This window comes from Denticeps clupeoides, chromosome 13 (genome assembly GCF_900700375.1).
Source record: "Denticeps clupeoides chromosome 13, fDenClu1.1, whole genome shotgun sequence".
Taxonomy (NCBI): Eukaryota; Metazoa; Chordata; class Actinopteri; order Clupeiformes; family Denticipitidae; genus Denticeps; species Denticeps clupeoides.
This window is the reverse complement of record NC_041719.1, coordinates 816,133-831,245: the sequence shown is the minus strand read 5'-3', so window position 1 is coordinate 831,245 and position 15,113 is coordinate 816,133. Positions and strand designations below refer to the sequence as shown.

General features: G+C 54.6%; 1 protein-coding gene across 1 annotated transcript; it reads left to right on the top strand.

Moving 5' to 3' along the window:
- Positions 1 to 705: 705 nt before the first annotated feature.
- On the top strand, positions 706 to 14,763 carry urb1 (URB1 ribosome biogenesis homolog). The gene is made up of 38 exons (XM_029001026.1): positions 706 to 927; positions 1,170 to 1,309; positions 1,520 to 1,671; positions 1,747 to 1,876; positions 2,690 to 2,786; positions 2,875 to 2,960; positions 3,397 to 3,522; positions 3,599 to 3,729; positions 3,798 to 3,993; positions 4,076 to 4,213; positions 4,845 to 5,018; positions 5,099 to 5,201; positions 5,282 to 5,404; positions 5,513 to 5,625; positions 5,800 to 5,934; positions 6,010 to 6,126; positions 6,223 to 6,361; positions 6,488 to 6,658; positions 6,736 to 7,127; positions 7,634 to 7,798; positions 7,890 to 8,724; positions 8,801 to 9,005; positions 9,078 to 9,264; positions 9,488 to 9,546; positions 9,891 to 10,081; positions 10,174 to 10,284; positions 10,368 to 10,431; positions 10,953 to 11,121; positions 11,199 to 11,301; positions 11,627 to 11,787; positions 11,884 to 11,995; positions 12,075 to 12,181; positions 12,439 to 12,582; positions 13,104 to 13,213; positions 13,306 to 13,488; positions 13,579 to 13,820; positions 13,889 to 14,425; positions 14,504 to 14,763. The coding sequence occupies exons 1-38, from the start codon at positions 792 to 794 to the stop codon at positions 14,668 to 14,670; spliced, it is 6,651 nt and encodes a 2,216-aa protein (XP_028856859.1). The 5' UTR covers positions 706 to 791; the 3' UTR covers positions 14,671 to 14,763.
- Positions 14,764 to 15,113: the final 350 nt, after the last annotated feature.

Genomic DNA, 15,113 nt, shown 5'->3' with positions numbered 1-15,113 from the left:
CGTGGTTCTTTGGTGGATTGATTTACCAGTGTTCTCTGACAGAGGTGAGTTTGTGTGAAAGTGAAGTGATTGTCACACGTGATACACAGCAGCACAGCACACGGTGCACACAGTGAAATGTGTCCTCTGCATTTAACCATCACCCTGAGTGAGCAGTGGGCAGCCATGACAGGCGCCCGGGGAGCAGTGTGTGGGGACGGTGCTTTGCTCAGTGGCACCTTGGCGGATTGGGATTCGAACCAGCAACCTTCTGATTACAGGGCCGCTTCCTTAACCACTAGGCCACCGCTGCCCCACAGTTGCAGTTGTGTATATATATATGTGTGTGTGTGTGTGTGTGTGTGTGTGTGTGTGTGTGTGTGTGTGTGTGTGTGTGTGTGTGTGTGTGTGTGTGTGTGTGTGTGTGTGTATACACTTGTACATATTGTTGGTCATTTTCAATTAACTTAAACAATGTAAGTGCATTTGTTTACTCAAACCAGTGCAGTTTTTATCCCCGTACAGGGTAGAATTGAAAACCGCTTATTCAGTCATTGTTGTTCGACAGTAACATGGCGACCACGAGATAACGTAAACCCGACTGAAAGAAATGGAGTCGCATGGCGGTAATAAGAGTAGAATGAAGTATATTTTTTAAAAATAGAGCAATGATCCGCGCGGAACTGAAGTTCGGGGATTTGTTTCTACCCGGAAGTGCGGGACGGACTGTTTAGGGAACACACGTGTGTTGTCGGTGTGCCGTGCGGGTTTCGGCTTGAACAGAAATAAGCGCAGAGCGCCGAGGGGCGAAGATGGGGAAGAAGCGGCCGAGTGAGACGCCGCCGGGAGACGCCGCCGGGAAGAAGCCGAAGGGCGGTGGGACAGAAGAGGAGTTCAGCGGGACGCTCCTCAAATCGATGCTGAGGGAGCCGATCAGCGCAGTGAAGGGTGAGAACCCGGCACCAGAATCCACTGTAGCCCCGCAGAAGAGCAGCAGCGTGGTCACTGAATCACTGAGGTGCCATTGAGGTGCCACTGAGCGAAGCACCGTCCCCACACACTGCTCCCCGGACGCCTGTCATGGTTCCCACTGCTCACTCAGGGTGATGGGTTAAATGCAGAGGAAAAAATTCACTGTGTGCACAGTGTGCTGTGCTTTCACTTAAACATACTTCGCTTTTTAACGACAGGGCTGCAAATGTTTGTGTCCATCGCTGAGAGGTTGCCGTGTGATGGCCTGTATGACGTGGTGGAGGGCTACCTCAAGATCTCCCTGGAGTGCACAGAAATCCTCAAACTGCTGGAAGGAGAAAGTCCATCTAAAACCGAAGTGAGTTTATGCTGCAACTTTGCTACATCGTCATGGTAACCCAGTTCTAGTTACGTTTACATTTACGGCATTTACCATCCAGAGTAGTGACAGGGACAGTCCCCCTGGGGTTATGTGTCTCAGGGACTCAGTGGTAGTAAGTGGGTTTGAACCTGGGAGTCTGTGGTCTTCTGGTTTATATATTATGCATCATCCTGCTTGATTCTGTAGGCAATGCTGGTGCTGCAGAGCCTGGAGATGATCCTGCTACGCACGGCCAGCGACCTGTCCCACTTCAGCATGGTGGGCACCTCCATCGTCAGAAAAGTTCTGTCCAGCCACATGAAGATGCTGCAGACGGGGCTCCACTCTGAAGACCACCGGTGCGTCATGCGGCAGCTCGTTGTGGCTTCAGGAGAGTCGTCCCGCCTCATCTTCTCCCTCCCCCCCAACCGCAGGTTTGTTCGCCGGTGTCTCAGCATGCTGACCGCCATGGTGTCTCAGGGTCCAGAGTCTGCGAGAGACGTCTTCAGCCAGGTGCATTTCAGTAAGAGTTTGTCTGGACTGGCGAGAAGACGAGACAAGATGGTGAGTCTCGTTCTAAAATGAATCGTATCCCCTATTATAATTTTTCTATTTTATTTTGGTCTTGATGGTCCCCTAATTCTGTATCTGAAGTCTCTTGGTGCAGAATTACAGCCACTTTGATCCAGTCCCACAATGAGATTCCCCAGGACGCGCCGTTTCAACGTCTGAAGCTTTAAATGCTAATGAGGAGGAGAGAGGCGGGGCCAGGATGAGAGCAGCCAATAGAAGTTGAAATGACGTCAAAAACACCATCCACCATTTACATTTACAGCAGAGTGACTTACAGTCAGTAGTTACAGGGACAGTCCCCCCCTGGAGACACTCAGGGTTAAGTGTCTTGCTCAGGGACACGATGGTAGTAAGTGGGTCTTCTGGTTCATAGGCGTGTGTGTTACCCACTAGGCCACTGCCATCCTATGTCTGCACCAACCACTATGTTTGGTAGACAGGAAGTCGTGCCGGCGTTTTTTCCCAAAAATCTAAAATGAACCTGCTGGTTCTTCAGAGTTTCGCATGACGGAACAAAAAAAATACATTTGTGCTCATTTTTACATCCAATCACAGAGCAGCTGCGACGCTTCACACGTTTGGAAGCCATGACGGTCGGTGGAGGTAACGTTTTAGGGGCGGGGCGGGAAATTCTCTTATGACGTCGTAAGGGGACAAATTCCAGATCCAACCGTCCTGGTTGCGGTGAAGCAGAATGACCGATCACCATTTCTAGCCCCTGCAGGACCGCAGACAGGCTCGGGGACCGAGTCACGTTTCCATGTCAGGGGACCTTTAATTCTTACTGAACGGTTCTGCCCTCAGGGGAAGCCGGATGTTCGCCTGGCGTATGTGCAGTTCGCTCTTTCCTTCCTGCTGTCAGGAGACAACACCACTATTGGGCAGATCCTGGAAACGAAAGGTACGAGACGGAAAGAAAAAAAAAACACGGACAGCGTTATTTCGCACGCGGGGACGGTTTAAACCGACTGCCTCTGTTCCCTCTGAAGACTTTCTTACAGACATTCTGAGCTCCGGCCTGAAGGAAGACAGAGTTTCTGTCATCAATCAGGTTTTAGTCACCCTGCAGTCGAAGGTACGGTTTTATTTTATATTACACACACACACACACACACACATATACAGGGTGGGCCATTTATATGGATCCACCTTAATAAAATGGGAATGGTTGGTGACATTAACGTCCTGTTTGTGGCACATTAGTATACGTGAGGGGCCAAACTTTTCAAGATGGGTGGTGACCATAGTGGCCATTTTGAAGTCCGCCATTGGATTCCTATTTTTTCAATAGGAAGAGGGTCATGTAACACATCAAATTTATTGGTAATTTCACAAGAAAAACAATGGTGTGCTTGGTTTTAACGTAACTTTATTCTTTCATGAGTTATTTACAAGTTTCTGACCACTTATAAAATGTGTTCAATGTCACCAACCATTCCCATTTTATTAAGGTGGATCCATATAAATGGCCCCCCCTGTACATATAAATATTCCGTCTGATTCTGCTCCAGGTCGTACAGAACAAAGGCATCAGTAAAACTCAGAAGGTGCGTTTCTTCACGGCATCCGTCCTGTCCAGCCTGGCGTCCCTGTACCGCTGGAACGGGACGGTGGACGTGAACACGGATAGCTGCAAGGTGCGGGACCGTCTCTCCCCGTGTGGAGCTCGGCAGTGTCTCCCGGTCCTCCTGCTAAAGCTCCTTCTGTTTCCAGGAGGCGGCCAGTGCTCAGGAAGCCGGGAAGGTCATCGTCCGGAAACTGGCTCATGGCTTCCTGACTGCTCTGTGCTGCTCCCGCAAGCACGGCATCAGTTTCCACGACCCGAGTCTGGGGACGGCTGGAAGGTGAGCTTCCCGCTGGACCTCCGGCTCGGTTCAGGGGGGACAGTGATGCTCATTTCATCTCGTTCCAGGGCGGGGAACATCGTGCTGCTGCAGTTCTTGGTGGGGCTGAAGCAGGCCACCGAGGACGAGCTGGTGGCCGAGCTGGTGATCGGTGTCCTGAAGAGCTGTCCCGACCTGCTGCCCCGGTACTTCAAAGAGAGCCAGTACTCGTTCACCCCGCGCCTCAGGAGCACCTGGCTGGACAGCGTCAGCCTCATGAGGAAGGTGAGGACGCTCTGTCCCCCGTTGGTGACTCGTTCAGTCCTTGCTCTCATTCGTCAAAAACACTTCTTCTGATGGCCTGCAGATCTACGAGGCGCAGCCGGAGGTTTCAGGGGCTTTCCAGACACCAGAGTTCATCCCACTTCCCCGTCTGCTCAGCATGGTCCTGGTCTCATCGCTTCCTCCTGCCTGCAACAAGGCCTTCTTCACCCAGGGCCTGAACGTGAGTCGATATCTAACAGCTGAAGAATTATTACAGCGCAGGAGATGCCGCAGGCTTATTTTCACTTCAGTCACTTCTTTTTAACCAGAAAATCACCAGGAAGCGTACAGTACAGGTCAAAAGTTTGGACACCTTCTCATTCAACACGTTCTCTTTATCTTCATGACCATTTACGTTGGTAGATTCTCACTGAAGGCATCAAAACTATGAATGAACACATGTGGAGTTATGTACTTAACAAAAAAAGGTGAAATAAGTGAAAACATGTTTTATATTCTAGTTTCTTTGCTCTGATCCAACAGTCTTGAAGGAGTTCCCAGAGGTGTTTAGCTCTTGTTGGTCCAGCTCACCCCAAACCATCTGGATTGGGTTCAGGTCCGGTGACTGTGGAGGTCAGGTCTCCACTTTTTGTTAAGTCCATAACTCCACATGTGTTCATTCATAGTTTTGATGCCTTCAGTGAGAATCTACCAACGTAAATGGTCATGAAAAGAAAGAAAACCCGTTGAATGAGAAGGTGTCAACTCTTGGCCTGGACTGTAATTTTGATTATTGTTTATGTTCTGCACCGCGATGCATCGATTGTGAGATTCGTTTCAGCACCCGTACTAACTTGCCTTTTTTCGTCCAGTTCGCAAACACGGTCGTGCAACACAAGACCCTGTCCATGCTGTCGTTCGTCCTGCGGAGGGCGTGCCGGAATATGGAGCACTGCCTGGAGCAGAGCACGTGGAGCAGCTCGGACCTCTACACGCCGGCGCTGATGGACGAGTTCGTGCAGCTGTACCGGGAGGCGCTGAGCAAGGTGTGACATTTGTGGGAGTCGAGCTTCAGTCTTCCTCCGATTTCGTCCTTCAGCGCCGCCGTCCTGTTTTGGTGCTGCAGGTCGTGCCTGACGTGACCATCGTCGTGTCCCTGTGGCAGTCCCTGACCAAGCGGGAGAAGGGCGAGGAGGCGGAGCGGCTGCTGGGCGAGAGCGAGGAGGGAGGTGAGGAGGAGGAGGAGCTCCGAATTGTTCCGATGACGTTGGTTTATTGTCTCAGTTTACAGCGGTTGGTTGTTCAACAGTCCCAGACGAGCCAGAGGTCATCCTGCTGAAGGCCCTGATCCTGCAGGTCATGTGCCTGTACCAGAAAACTGTTCCCCACCTCATCAGTCAGAGCAACTTTGACTTTAGCAAATTACTGAAAGGTACGAAGGGGGACGTTTCCACAGTTTCTTTGGGGTTTCCACATACCTGAAACCAGGAGAAATGAATGTGAGAACTTCTGCTGAATTTCTCTTCTCACCTTTTGGCAGGAATTGTGTCTGAGAAGGGAATGAAGAAGGAGGTTCCCCCAGTTCTCCAGGCTCAGATACTGCAGCTGGCTTTAGAGCTGCCCGCCAGCAAGTTCTCCTGGTTCCGGGTCCAGGTGAGACTCAGAAGGTCCACAGGAAGGCTTGATCACCACCTCCTGTCGCCTACCATGCAGTTGGTGGTTTCTGCTGTCTGGATGTGTTTGGGTGGTGGGCCACTCATCCATTCCAACATCCCACCACTGAAGATAAGGTTTCGGCTTGCATCATGTTGCTGTTCTGATCTGCAGGTGGCCTCTGAGCAGGATGCTGCTGTTTCTGATTTGGTGGGTGGAGAGAAGTCTGTCTTTTATCTGCTGCTGAAGATGTTTGTGAGTAGCAGCAGTGGTCACCTACGGACGTCCACCAGAATGCTGGTCCTCAAGGTGAGCAGGGCTTCCAGCTTCTCATGGAGGGTTGAGATTTGACTGTTAAGGAGTGTGTGTGTGTGTGTGTGTTAGGTCCTGAAGGACAGTGGGGTGTTTGAACACACCTGGAAGGAGCTGGACCACTGGCTCCATCACCTGGTGTGTCTGCAGTCCCCCCAGCAGGAAACGGTCATCTCCTTCCTGGATCAGGTGAGCAGCAGCAGCTGCTGTGCATTTGCTCTGTGGAAACGGTGGACTGGTCAGACCACGAAGACGGGGTCCATTCTCTTGTTTTTCCTCGTTCAGGTTTTGGTGAAGCTGGTGAGCAGCCCACACACGTACATGGATAAAGCGGCCAGTCTGGTGCAGGAAGCAGCATACCTGCAGGCCAACCTGATTGGTCAGGAGGGAGACGCCGTCAGCATCCCCATCTCACATATTGATGGTTGGGCTCCGCCCCTCAAACATTATTGCAACACATGAACTTCATAGGAACACACACACACACACTTGTTTCACTTCAACGGTTGAAGCTGTTTGAGATATCTGATCATGCCACAATGTCTTGTAGATGTTCTGGACATGGTGGACGTCATCGTGGAGGGCTGTGAAGGTGACATGGATCAGCTGGGACCAGCTCTGGACGATGAGCTTGTCCTGCAGACCTTCCCCTTCAGCGCCCTGGTGCCTGCTGCCCTCGAGGCCCGAAACAAACTTCAGCACAAAGCTGGCGAGGAGCAAGGTTTCCATCTCAGATGCTAATTCCTGCTCATGTCCTCCCTGAGTGGAATCCTCTGATGTCCTCTGTCCCGTGTCCAGGTGTGGTGTTCGAGTACCTGTCCTCCGTCCTCTGTGACGTGCTGCACTGCCAGCGGGAGCCACTCCCCCTCTGCCTCGCCCTGCAGCACTACGACAAAGAGGGCGGAGCTCCTCATCCCTCGGCCGTGCGTCTCCGCCGCTACTACTCCACCTGGCTGCCGCCTCAGAGCGGAGAGGTGCAGTCCCCCGCCACGCCCGCTCCGTCCTCGCCGCCGTCGCGGTTCACCGCCATCATGATGGACGCCTACGGCCAGGGTCCCGACTCGGTGCTGCAGGAGTCGGTCCGGCGCGACGTGGACGCGTCGCTGTCCCGCCTGGAGCTGGACGAGTTCCCGGTGGCCGTCAGCCAGGTGCTGCTGTACATCAGAACCACAGTGGAGAACCTGAGCACGGTACGCAGAACCTCGTAATGTTCTTACAAACGTCCCTGGTGGTCTAGTGGTTAGGATTCGGCGCTTTCACTGCCGCGGCCCGGGTTCAATTCCGGGGCGGTGGTGGCCTAGTGGTTAAGGAAGCGCCCCCAGAATCCCGATCCACCAAGGTGCCACTGAGGTCCCGTGAAGGTCCCGTCCCTACACACTGCTCCCCGGGAACCTGTCATGGTGCCCACTGCTCACCAAGGGTGATGGGATAAATGCAGAGGACAAATTTCACTGTGTCACCGTGTGCTGTGCTGCTGTGTATCACATGTGACAATCACTTCACTTTAATCCAGGAATAGAGGCTCAGAGAACTTTTGATCATTTTGAATGCCATAAATGCTCGCTTTGGTCAGGAGTTGCCTCGTGAAGTTCTGCAGGTTCTAGCTTCCAGGAAGCTGTTCTTCACCTCCGTCACGTGACCACATGCTGCTGAAGGACGTGGTGAACTTCTGACTTCTGCTCTGCTCTCTGATCAGCTGCCCAAAGGCACCGGGGTCAATGCGGTCAGCGGTCTGATGGACATCCTGCAGGCTCTGGTGCTGAAGCTGCTGGACCTGGAGGAGACGACAGAGACTTCAGAGGCAGGTGGAGACGAGCTGTTTCTGGACGTGATGCCCACACCTGAGGTGAACAAAGAGCAGGTAGGAGGTCTTCAAAACACCAGACATTGACGGGTCCATCAGCCCTGTTAAAAGATCATTTAAACTGTGGGGTTTTTCTGCCGTGGGCCAGGTTCTCCGGGAGGTTCTCCGTTTGGTCTTCCGTCACCCGTCTCTGCTGCCATGGTTCCTGGCGCTGGATCTGGGCGTCCTGCCTCCGCACTCGCTCAGCCCCGTGCTGGTGAAGCGCCTGTGCGGCGAGCTGGGCGGGGCCACCCTCGGCCTGCTGCGGTCCTGCGCCGCCGCGCTCCGCAGCCTGGACGCTCTGGACCTGGTGGGCGGGTTCCTGCAGGCCGTGCGGCGGGCGCTGCTGGCGGAGCTGGAGAAGGCGGCGTCTGGGGGCGGCTGCCCGGCCACGCCTTCGTTGGCGCTGCAGGGGCTGCTGGCGCTTCACGGGCACATGGAGGACTGCGCCCTGGACGAAGTCGTCTCCGCCCTCCTCCTGCTGCCGCGGGAGTGTTTGGTGACGGCGGTCGCCGACGGAGACGCGCGCCGCTCGAAGCTGAGCGTCTACGGCGGCGCCGCCCTGCAGGTCCTGACTGAGCACGCCTCGGAGGGCGGGGCTTTCTACCTGTCACAGGCGCACCTGCGAGGCGTGTCCACCCTGCTGATGTCCTGCCGCGACGCCGCGCTGCAGGACTTCCTGCTGCGGGCGCTGACCGCCGAGCCGGGCAGCGCCAACCTGCTGCCCACCGACGTGCTGCTGCACTGCGTCCGGACGGACCGCGCCCTGCCGCTGGCATCCCTTCTGCTGCAAAACTCGGTCGCCCACAGGCTGACCTTTGAACTGTGGTGCTTGGACACCGACGCCCTGGCGTCCGCGGCGGCCCAGAGGCCTGCGTTCCTCTCGCTTCTCCTCGCCTACCTGCACGCTGCCAGGAGGGACGATGTGGCCACGCCCACCGAAGGTCTGTCAGGGGGCGGGTCCTTTTACACCTCCAGCCGTCTGGACTGTAGTCACGTGTCGTGTGTGTGTGTCTGCAGTGAGGGGCGCGGTCTTGAAGGAGCTGGAGAACGCCCTGCTGCCGCCGCTGTGGCGCTCCGTGTTGGGCGGGGCGGCAGGCGACGCCTTGGCTCAGCAGGTGGACGTCTTGTCCAGCCTCATCGCCCTGTCGTCCTCGGCCGTCAGCGTCCTGCAGCTCATCGGTGACCTCCCACCCGTCCTCCAGAAACCGGGTGGCTTTGAGAGGTGGGAGGTGCATCTGGAATATGTGACCTTTATGAACAGATCCTTCACTCTTCGTCGGTTCTTGTTTGGCAGGTGGGCTCTGGTGGACGTCCTCAGCGCCAAATTGGACCAGCACCCGGAGGAGCTGCGGTCCTGGAGGGCGTCTCTGCTCAGTGCTGCCCTCTGCTGCCTGGTGGCCTCATACAGAAGCAGCAGAGAGCTGGACAAGGCGCCGCTGGAGCAAGAAGAGGCGGTGCTACGCAGGCTGCCAGGGCTGATGGTCCGTCAGCGGGTGCAGAACCCGGAACCCCGAATTATCACATCATTACGAGTCGTTTTGTTCTGTTGATGCTCTCCATATGAAACAACAATCAACATTCTTGCAATCGTGTGTGAATGTGGTTGCTAGGCAACAGTTTAACAGCATTGTTGCACCTATTGAAATGTGTAGGATGTGTTTTACTGGAGATTGGTATGGCTTTATCAGTGTGTTCTTTTTGCAGATTTTACCAGAAGACGCAGCAGCATCAGACTGGAACAGTTTTGTGACTGCAGGACTGAAGTGAGAACCGTCGTTTGGTGTGAACATCTTTCTGTGTGTGTCCTGCTGCATCCCCAATAATGGCGTTCTGATCCACTCCTCGCCACCTCTGTGGGGCAGTGGTGGTCTAGCGGTTAAAGGAAGCGGCCCCGTAATAAGAAGGTTGCCGGTTCGAATCCCGAGCCTCAGGGGGTTAAGCTCAGGGTTAAGTGTCTTGCTCAGGGACACGATGGTAGTAAGTGGGATTTGAACCTGGGTCTTCTGGGTCTCATAGGCGTGTTTGTTACCCGCTAGGCTACCACCACCCACTGCTCATCAAGGGTGATGGTTAAAAGCAGAGGTCACAATGACACGTTCACTTTCAGGTACCGGTACAGACACCCGGCCTTCCTGACCCACCTCAGCAGCCTGCTGGACCTGCTGTACGGAGGGCCCGATGCCCCCGGCGACCTGCTGCCTTTAGCCGCTATGCACATGATGACCAGCAGCCATTCCCTCTACCTGCCCTCCATGCTGGGCACGGGCGAGGGTTCGAGTGTCGACCCTCAGTCTAAAGGTAGGTAAACCCAACGAACTCTGATGAATTCTCCTCTTTAGCATCCAGACAGGTGAGACAAGTTGGTGCTGTATCTACATTTCTGATTTCAGAGGCGCTGGTGTCCCTCCTGTTGACTCTGGTTCGGATTTGTCCATCGGTTTGTGACCGCGGTCACCTAGTGGTGCTGTTAGGGTCATACGGAGCCACGCTGGCTGCCACAGGTCCTTACCTCTCTCATCTGCATTTTGGGACCAGACATTTGGCAGATCTTAGTCTGACCCTCCACTCTGTCATCTGATTCCAGATCAGAAGCTTCTGCTGCTGCTGCAGGAGTACGAGAGGAGCGGCGCCAGTTTGGTGGACTTCCAGTAAGATGGATTCATGCCGTTCCAATTAAAATCAAATATAAAAAAAAAAGTGAAGTGATTGACCTTGTAAATGCACATTGTGATTCATTTACTCCATCACCCTTGGTGGGCGGCCATGACAGGCGCCCGGGGAGCAGTGTGTGGGGACTGTACCTTCACTGTAATGGGGTGGTAGTAGCCAAGTAAGTAACACACTCTCCTATGAACCAGAAGGCCCAGGTCCAAACCCCACTTACTACCATCATGGTCCTGGACAAGACACTTAATCCTGAGTGTCTCCAGGGGGGGACTGTCCCTGTAACTACTGGTTCTAAGTTGGATAAGGGCGTCTGGTAAATGCTGTAAATGTAAAGTAGTTGCAGGGACAGTCAGGGTTAAGTGTCCTGCTCAGGGACACGATGGTAGTAAGTGGGATTTGAACCGGGGTCTTCTGGTTCATACGCGAGTGTGTTACCCGCTAGGCTACTACCAGCCCTGCTGAACCTGGCTCATGCTGGGAGTTTCGGTTTTCCGTGTTGCAGGTCTCTGCTGTGGGGTCCGGCGGCGGTCGACCATCACAAGGCCAGGAAGAGCCTGGGTCCGTCACTATGGCAACAGCCGGACTGTGAGGAGCTGCTGGCTCTGCTGCAGCCAGACAGGATGCTGAGGACGGTGGAGCGTTTCCCCCGACAGAGGCGGCTCATCCCGCAGGTAAAACACACACACACACACACACACACACACACAGCGCTGTCCTGTGTGAGCGTCACCATATCACTGCTGTACAGGAGGGGAAGATGCTGATCTACGGGGACGAGGGACAGGAGGACGTGGGGCAGCTGTATGATCCCTGCTTCCTGCTGCCGCTCTTTAGTGCCATCGTGCGTCCAGGTGGGTGACGATGTGTCCCTCTGTTTCATCTCAGTTACATTAAATCACCGCAGAAGCTCACATCATATGGAAATCCAACCAGCGGGAATCCATTGCATTACGAATATTAATCAGTCTATGCATCCCATAATTTTTCCACGTTACTTCACATTATGAGTTAAGGCCTCGTTCACATGGACGTTTCTCTGCCGTTGATGGCGTCAGGTGAGCGTACAGTACCCACATCCCGAGCGTTTCTGTATAATGGGGCTGATGTGGTGACACGTTTCATGTTATGAAGCTGCTCTGCGTTGCCATCGTTCCGCTGTGTCCGTCTGCTTTGCAGAAGCAGTGGTCAACTGCCTGAAGTTTGTGTCCAGCCACGCCCTCGGGGTCACCTTTGCAGCTCTCAGCAGCTACGACCCCAAGATGACTGCAGCGGCCTACCAGGTCCTGGGCTCTTTCTACCAGCACCTGGAAGGAGCTCGCTTCAAGGAGAAAAGACAGGTGTCCAGTCAGATCTCAGCTCGGTGTCGGCCGTGTGGTCGCCAGATGGACAGGCCAGTAGTTTGGTGAATGACGTGTGTGTCCTCCGTCCCCCAGCTGCTGTACCTGCTGGACATGGTGAAAAACGGCGTCCGGCAGCTGAACCTCAGGGTTCCGTTCATTCACTGCGCCTACGTAGCCAGAGTGGTGCAGCAGATGCTCCACCCTGGTGGGGTTTTATTTCTTTTCTTTTTTTGGTCCACTTGAGGTGGACACTGAGTGACCTTCTCTGTATTTTTTTTTCTCAGAGGACCACATGTATGTGGTGGTCAACAGGTTTCTCCTGGGACATCAGAGTCTGGACTTCAGGCGCGTTCCGGAGTTCTTTAAGCTCTTCTACAGTGGAGACATGGAGGTATGGGCTGGTTTATGAACCATAAGAGCCGGGTTCAAACCCCACTTACTACTGTTGTGTCCCTGAGCAAGACACTTAACCCTGAGTGTCTCCAGGGGGACTGTCCCTGTCACTCTGGATAAGGGCTTCTGGTAAATGATTTAAATGTGATTGTGTCATGGAGGTCAAGGCGTGGGACCCTCCTGTTGTGTTGGCCTTGTGCGGTTATCGGTGGCTGAAGGACGCGTCCTTGATAGTCTCTGCTTTCCCTCCACCAGCACAAACTGGAGCGTGATTGGATGCTGAGCGTCCTGCGTGAGGGGATGGTGGACCGGTACTGCTACGAGCTCTGTGCCCAGCAGGGCGTCTTCCAGACACTCCTGGCGTTCGGCAGCAGCCCGCTGTGTGACGAGGCGACGCAGGTACGCAGGCGGAGTGATGCCACCATCATGTGACATTATCGGTTAGCAGCTCTGGATTCCACGTGGTCATTTAAAGTCACCACTTTAACCCCCTTACTCTCATTGTGGGGGATTTAAATCCCCTCCTGTCAATACGTCACGTCCAGCTCCTCCCTTTCACAACCACGACCACGTCCACCTCCTAAATGCAGATTATCTTCATTTCCATTCCTCTCGGACGTGGACATGCATGTCTTTTCTCCCACTTTATTATCCACTGCAGATGTAGTCAGACGTCACATGATCTTAAATCGGATCGGAATCCACAACGTAAACACGCTAGTAGTCCTTACAACAGATTCAGGAAGATCCATTATAATATGAAGTATTAATCTGCATATGTTATTCACCACGGTTGCCATATAAGCATTACAATTTAACATAATTTTGACGACAGAACTGCAGAAAAGCGTCTGTTTTGGTCCCCGTTTGGTGGACATTGTGACTTTTGCCTAATGTCCTGAACGTCTGCATGTGTACAGATTTCCATTCTGAAGGTGGTGCAGCAAGTCGCCGACGTCCCCAAAGCTGCTTACGGCCTCATCAAGACCCACGGGCTCCTGTCGTGGCTCCTTCAGCTGCTGGAGAAGAAGTAGGATCTGCTGCGGGTCAGGTGGCGTTGAGATGATGGGCGTGGCTTCGGTTTGCGCCCTCACCCGTTCCTTTTGCTCCTCTTGCCTGCAGGCGTGTGGAGAACCGCGTGGTGTGTGCCGCCATCGACCTGCTGCACGCGCTCTGGTTCGCCAATTTGGGCCAGAAAGAGAGGGGGAGGGACCACGGCGCCCGGGCAGGAGACAGGAAGTGTCTCCCGCTGGCCCTGATCAACAACTTCCTGTTGGTGCTCTACAGCGCCACCCCACACCTCAGGTGAGGACTTTTTTCTTCTGACCGATGTTCTGGTTTGAGACCATGGCGGCGAGCGGTCTGTGGAACGTCGCCTCGCTCTTCCTCTGTCAGGGTGGCGGTGAGGGCGGCGCACCTGAGGCTCTTCCTGAAGACGCTGTCCTCCGCCCTGCGGCATTGTGGGACGGCGCTGGAGGTTCACGCTCAGGCCGGGTGGTTCACGTTGCTACCGCGGAACGTCTCCGGCGCCGAGGCCCTCGCGCTGCTGCACAGCTGGGCGCTTCTCGCACGCGACGCCGCGCTGGTGTCGGCACTGCAGGGCGTGGCCAGAACGTTCCAGATGAAAGAGTTGCTTGGTGAGCTGATATATACAGTTTGTTTCCAGCTGTGAGATAAATGCTGATGGTTGGTCGGCTTCTTTCAGGCACAGCGAGGCAGAAGGGCGGGGTCAGAGGGCGGGGTCAAGCTCATGTGGAGGACCCGATGGACGCTACAGAAGGACATTCTGAGAGTTCTGAGCAGGACATACTGGACGATTGCAAAGCAGACTTGAGGAGCGTCATCTCCCACTGGCAGCCTGAGACGGGCGTGTCTCCAGGGGACGAACCCTGCCGCTTCCGCCAGGCCGTCGGCCATCTCCTCATTAAATGGGCGCTCGGGACGTTGGTCTCCTCGTCTTATGAACCCCGCGTCACGCTGTGCTTCCTGAAGTGGCTGCAGCGCGTCGCCCTGCCACACGAAGCCACCGTCCACGTCCTGCTGAGGGACACATCCGTCAGGCTCGCCCTTCTGGGTCTTTACCATCGGGCCTGCCAGGGTGACGACCGAGCAGAAACCCTCGCCGTCTTCACCCCGGTCATGCTGCAACTCGTGGAGGCGCAAGGACGTCCCCTGGGGGACCGTCACCGGGCCGTGGTGAGCAGCTGCCTCTCTGAGACTGAGGAGGACGGTTCCAGGCGAGGTCGGTTCACCGTTCTAAATGCCCAGACGTGCCGCTTTTGCGAGTGCTGATTTGACCTTTGACCTTTGACCATGACAGAGTCCGGGCTGCTGCTGCTGTCGCTGTATGTCCGTGAAATGTGGGGCGGAGCGGACGAGACGCCGGAGCTGTTCCTGTCCCACGTCCGTCTGGTGGCCTCGAGGTCCCCGTCGGCGGCCGTCTGCAGATCGCTTCTCTCGGCGCTGACCGCTGCCGCTTGGCCGTGAAATGAATCCGTTTCTTACCGTTTAATCACAGAACGACACTGAAGTTGAGTCTGGAGTTTATTTCTTTAATAAATTTGGGATCATTTTGACTTTTCTGCTCTCAGCTTTTCCTCGTTTCATCATTAAAAGTCACTCCGTGGGTTCTGGACGGAGGACCTGGCGGCGTCTCGTCTCGCGCAGCATCTCCCCCAACTGCAGGACGAAAGAATAAAGAAACAAATGGCACGTTTTAAATCCGAATTAACGAGCAGGAAAAACCAGACCCTTGTTAATGCACGACCTCGGCGCCGCCCGGGACAGGCCGGTCAGCGTGAAGGAGAAGAATCCGAAGAAGACGAGCAGCACCAGCCAGAAGACGATCACCACCGAGTCTGGAACGGGAAAACTCAGGGTCGTCCCACGCCACGTTCTGCCATTTCGACTCCGCGGCGGCCGCAGAGCGG